This window comes from Pristis pectinata, chromosome 35 (assembly GCF_009764475.1).
Source record: "Pristis pectinata isolate sPriPec2 chromosome 35, sPriPec2.1.pri, whole genome shotgun sequence".
NCBI classification, from domain to species: Eukaryota; Metazoa; Chordata; class Chondrichthyes; order Rhinopristiformes; family Pristidae; genus Pristis; species Pristis pectinata.
In genome coordinates, this window is record NC_067439.1 from 1,998,673 (window position 1) to 2,003,977 (window position 5,305).

Consider the following 5,305-nt stretch of genomic DNA (forward strand, 5'->3'; position numbering starts at 1 on the left):
AGCCCCTACATCCCTCCCTGTCCCTGTAACCCCCTCCAGCCCCCAATAATTACTCCACTACCTGGCAACTGTGCTGCGGTCCTGAAGTCCAGAATTGCCTCCCTACCCCTCCCTGCCTCTCTCCCTCACTCTCCAACCTCTCCACAAGCCCCTTCCTGTGGCCGGGTCAATGCCCATGGCTGGGTAACCCATCTGTAAAACTCTTTGAGCAGTTTCTGTCTGTTGGGTTGCTATGTGAATGCAGGTGGCTGTTATTGCCTCCTCCTGACTGGCTCTGTTGAACAGTTGGATCTGCCTGGGGACGCTGGGCTGTGGATCGGGTTTCTGTTACTGACACAGTCTCTCTGGTGAATTATTGAAGAAAATTTGATCCCGCTTCCTCCCGGCATTGACCGGCCCAGCAGCCAATAGCAACTGAGGTTGGGTCTTGTAACCGAGACAGAGTTCAGGTGAGGGTTTCAGAGCCAGGAGTGTTGGCCGGCTGTCTCCACCTTCTCCTTGTCTTGGGGCATCTTCTCCTTCGCCATGTCCATGTTGAGTTCCTTTGGGTTCACGGAGGAGCAGGTGGCTTGTGTGTGCGAGGTGCTGCAACAGGGAGGCAGCATTGAGAGGCTGGGCAGGTTCCTGTGGTCGCTGCCGGCCTGCGACCACCTCCAGAAGAACGAGAGTGTGCTGAAGGCTAAAGCCACCGTCGCCTTCCACCGGGGCAACTTCCGCGAACTCTACAAGATCTTGGAGAGCTGCCACTTCTCGGCGCAGAGCCACCCCAAGCTGCAGCAGCTGTGGCTGAAAGCTCACTACACCGAGGCGGAGAAGCTGAGGGGGCGGCCCCTGGGAGCGGTGGGCAAATACAGGGTCCGCAGGAAGTTCCCCCTGCCCCGCACCATCTGGGACGGTGAGGAGACCAGCTACTGCTTCAAGGTGAGGTCCCGCCGGCGCAGCGCCGCTCGCCTTCGGGTGGACTGTGTTTGCAGTTGGTTTGTGTTTTGGGACCGGAGCCGGTCAGTGTTTAGCTGCTCAGTTTTGTGACGTGTTTTTTTTTTGGGGGGGGGGATTGGTGTTGGGTGGGGGAGTTGGTTGGGTCAATGTTCAGGCGGGGTCAGTTTTGCATGAAAATTCGTGTTGGGCCATGTGTTTTGGGGTAGATGGGTGCTGGCTGGTCAGTTTTGGAGAGGGGATGGTGTTGGGGTCAGGAGTTTGGGGTGTTAAGTGTTGGGTCAATGTTTAGGCGTCAGTTTTGGAGGGTTGGTTTGGGCTCAGGTGTTTGGGGTGTGAGGTGCTGGGTCAATGTTTGGGGGTCAGTTTTGGAAAGGCGATGGTGTTGGGGTCAGGAGTTTGGGGTGTTAAGTGTTGGGTCAATGTTTGGGGGTCAGGTGTTGGGAGTCTGTATTGGAGAGGGTCGGTAATCGGCCTTTGCAAAGCCGGTTCGGTGTTAGTTGGGGTGGGGTTATTAGAGTGTTTAATGTTGGGGATTCTCGTTGGTTAATGGGTGTGGGGTCTGTTTAGATGGGATTGATGTGTGTGCGTGTGGAGGGGGGGGGGGGGGGGAATTGCTCCGTGGGTGTTGGGAGGTACCTGAGACGGCGCCGATCTGAGGTGGAATCATTGTCATTATCGACTCCTGGTAACCTTCAGGCCACGGGAGGTTGCTCAGGTGAGGGATGGGGATTTCAAAATAACAAGTATATGTTTCAGAGGCATTTGCAAAGACGTTGGGCATGGGGGAATATTGTTTCTTCTGAGGTTATACGTTTAATGTAACTGTTTGGGGCTTGTTAACGCTGAGGCTGTAAGGGGATGGTTGGGTCTGTGTCCGCACGCCGCTCCCCCTCTCCCCGTCACGTCCCTCAGATGCTCCCCGTGGATGCGGAGTCTCCCCTGTAGATGTGTCTCCCTCTGCCCGTCTGTCACCCTCTGCCCGTCTGTGTGTCTCTCTCAGTGCCTGTGCCTCTCATCAATCGCCTGGTTCTCACCTCCCTCACTCCCTGCGCCAGTAAATCCGCCCCTTGCATCAGACACTATCAGACAGAAGTGACGGTCGCTCGCATCTCTGTCTCACCCAGAACGTCTGGCCGTCTGTCTCTGTCCTGTCCCGGTCTGTAGATCTGTCTCTGGTAAAGGATGTTTGGTTTCTGATATATTAGAAAGTGAATTTGTAAATCAAATTCTATAAAATTACAGCATTTTAATGAATTAAAGAATCATGTGTAGCCGTCATTAACATTCAGGTGATGCCTGTGAGTTGAAGAGAAACGTTAATTGTCTTTGCCGCTGTTCAGGAGAAGTCCCGGGGCGTTTTGCGGGACTGGTATCTACACAACCCGTACCCTTCGCCCCGGGAGAAGAGGGAGCTGGCAGAGGCCACGGGACTCACCACCACCCAGGTCAGCAACTGGTTCAAGAACCGACGGCAGAGGGACCGAGCTGCAGAGACCAAGGGCAGGTAGGGACCGGGGCAGGGCAACGGGTGCAGGACAGGGAGTGACCCGGGAGTGCGGAGGGACAGGGAGTGAGCAGCAATGTCGTCGGACAGAAGGGGCAAGACAAAGAGTGATCCAGGAGTTGGGAGGGGGACAGGGGACGGGAGTGATCCAGGAGTTGGGAGGGGGACAGGGGACGGGAGTGATCCAGGAGTTGGGAACGGGGTCGGGAGTGATCCAGGAGTTGGGAGGGGGGACAGGGAATGATGAGGAGTTGGGAAGTGGACAGGGAATGATCCAGGAGTTGGGAAGGGGGTAGGGAGTGATCCAGGATTCCCATCCGTCGTCCCGCCTGGATCGGCAGGGCTGGGGTGGATGATGAGCTGCCGGTGGGACCCACGGATTGTCGGCAGGAGCCTCACTGGTGCTTGACCTGATGGCTGCTCCTTCCTCAACAGGGAGAACGGCGAGAATTCCAACCCCCAGAGCCGGCAGCCCCACAGGCAGGGGCACGGTGCCAGTCTGGTCCTGAGCAGCTCGGACGAAGAGGAGGTGTCGCCGGAGCTGAGCCCCGACCCTCGGGCCGGGACCCCCGGGATCCTGTACCCAGGCGACCTGCACCCGCTGGGCAGTCCTGTCCTCCAGCACCCCCGCCTCCTGCAGGACTCCATTCTGGGACCCCTCACCTCCAGCCTGGTGGACCTTGGATCCTGAGGGGGGTAGGTGGGGGTTGGGATGGTGATGGGAGGGGCACATAATTGGGGGGGGGGGGGAGAGTGAGAAACACAAGAACTGGGAGACAAAATGGAAAATCAACGTCCTTAATGTGAAAAGTTTACAACTTTAGTTAAGTCCGTCACAAACTTTCTGTGTCACTTTGCCTTCACCAACCCAGCCCACAGAGAGTGACGCTTTGCTGGAGGAACAGCGGGTCGAGCAGCATCTGTGGGGCTAAAGGAATGAGTCCTGATGCAGGGTTTCAACCCGAAATGTCGACAGTTCCTTTCCCGCTCCACAGACGCTGCTCGACCCGCTGACTTCCTCCAGCAGATTGTTTGTTGCTCCAGGTTCCAGCATCTTTGTCTCCTCCAAAGGGGGAGATGGAGCAGGGATGGGTCCATCCCCGCAGAGCAGAGATCCCCAGCTCACACACTGGGGTCGGCTGGCCGTCTGCCGTGAGATTCCCAGGACAAGGCAGTGTCCTGGCTGCCCCGGGACGGGTCAGGAGTCAGCATACCCTCACCATCCAGTTACTGTAGAGATGTGGTAACCGGGGCGGGTGGGGGGAAGGTGGGGAACATCCTGACTGAAGGTGTATTTTCAAATAAAGTGACAAAGACCGAGGTGGTCTGTGGTGTTTGTGGAGTGAGGCGTAAGGGGTGGGGTGGGAAAGAGTGAAGGGATAGTTGGTGGGGTAAGGAGTGAAGTGTGAGGGTGGAGGGTTAGGGAGTGGGGTGTGAGGGTGGTGGGGTGGGTGGGGTAGGCGTAGGTCAGTGGTTGGGAGGGAGAGTAGATGTGTTTAATTCAGAAGAGATTGGGTGAGGTTGGTACCACTGCAGGGAGACCACAGATGGGCTGTGCCCGGTTCTGAGATCCACACCTGAGGGAGGGGCAGGTTTCAGAGATTCACTGAAAGTCTCTAAGGATGTGTAGTTATGTGGATAAACTGGGGCTGTTCTTGGAACAGAGGAGGCAGTGGGGGAACATGATATTTAAAATCTCCAAGTGTAGAAACAGAAGGCATCATTTATCGATGTGGACTTTGCTGGCAAGGCCCGTCTCTCCCTGCCCTTCAGAAGATGGGGGTGAGCCGCCGTCTCGAACCACTTCAGTCCTGGAGAAGATGCTCACACAGTGGGGTGTTCCAGCACTTGAGACTCCGGAACAGTGAAGCGATGGCAATAGGCTTCCCAGTCAGGATGGGGTACGATTGGGGGGACCTGCAGGTGGTGGGGATTCTGTTCACCTGCCGCCCTCGTCCTCCTTGGTGAGAGAGGTTGGGAGGTGCTGTTGGAGTAGCCTGGGCAAACAACTGCAGTACAAGTTGTAAATGGTACAGAGAGCAGATGCTGTACGTCAGCGATGAACGAGATGCCAGTCCAGCAGCCTGCTTTGTCCTGGATGGTGTTCAGCTTCGTGAGAGTTCTGGAGCCAGACTCATCCAGGCAAGTGGAGGGTGTCACACTCCTGACTTGTGACGTAGATGGGGGAAAGGTATCGGGGGTGAGGCACTTGCCTCAGGACACACAGCCTCTGACCTGCTCTTGTAGAATATTCATGTGGTTGGTCCATTTGAGATTTTGGTGATCAGTGGATATTGATGGTGGGGACTCAGCAATGCTATTGGCATTGAATGTCAGGGGTAGGTGACTCAACTCTCCCTTGTTGGAGGTGGCCAATGCCTGGCAGTTTTGTGCTGTGAATTACTTGCCACTCATCAGCCCCTGCAGCCATTTCATGATCTGACCTCCCACAACAACCTTTCACTCCCTTGCCTGAAGAGGCATCTCTCCTTCGAGGATTCTGCTTCTACTGCCTTTTGGGGAAGGTGATTCCAAAGACTTATAGTCCTCCGAAGAACGATTTTGCCTTATCCGCCTTAAATAGGCAACCCCTTACTCATAAGCAGTGTTGTGACTGTCTAGAAGTACAGCTAGTTCTGGAGCACAGGCTTTCGGTGCTGCTGCCAGGATGTTGTCAAGTCTTTGCTGAATCCAGGGCTCTCAGCCATTGCTTGGTATCATGTGAACAAAATTGGCTGGAGACTGGGATCTGTGAGCATCCGCCCACACGCCTGGCTGAACGGTGTTGCAAATGCTTCAGCCTTGTCTTCAGCACACACACACTGGGGCCCACCATCATTAAGAATTGAGATGTTCCTCTAG

At 55.6% G+C, this 5,305-nt stretch overlaps 1 protein-coding gene across 1 annotated transcript; it reads left to right on the forward strand.

The window, feature by feature from the left end:
- The first annotated feature begins 415 nt into the window (after positions 1-415).
- LOC127586277 (homeobox protein six1a-like) lies at positions 416-3,154 on the forward strand. Its single transcript, XM_052044086.1, has 3 exons — positions 416-921; positions 2,280-2,443; positions 2,879-3,154. Exons 1-3 carry the CDS (start codon positions 526-528, stop codon positions 3,132-3,134), a joined length of 816 nt encoding a protein of 271 aa, XP_051900046.1. The 5' UTR covers positions 416-525; the 3' UTR covers positions 3,135-3,154.
- The last annotated feature ends 2,151 nt before the right edge of the window (positions 3,155-5,305 follow it).

Bases quoted from the DNA above. Each gene is read 5' to 3' on its own strand.
- LOC127586277 (XM_052044086.1), top strand. From the start codon at position 526: ATGTCCATGTTGAGTTCCTTTGGGTTCACGGAGGAGCAGGTGGCTTGT. The intron at 922-2,279 runs GTGAGGTCCCGC...GCCGCTGTTCAG, and splicing joins AGACCAGCTACTGCTTCAAG to GAGAAGTCCCGGGGCGTTTT. The intron at 2,444-2,878 runs GTAGGGACCGGG...CTTCCTCAACAG, and splicing joins GCTGCAGAGACCAAGGGCAG to GGAGAACGGCGAGAATTCCA.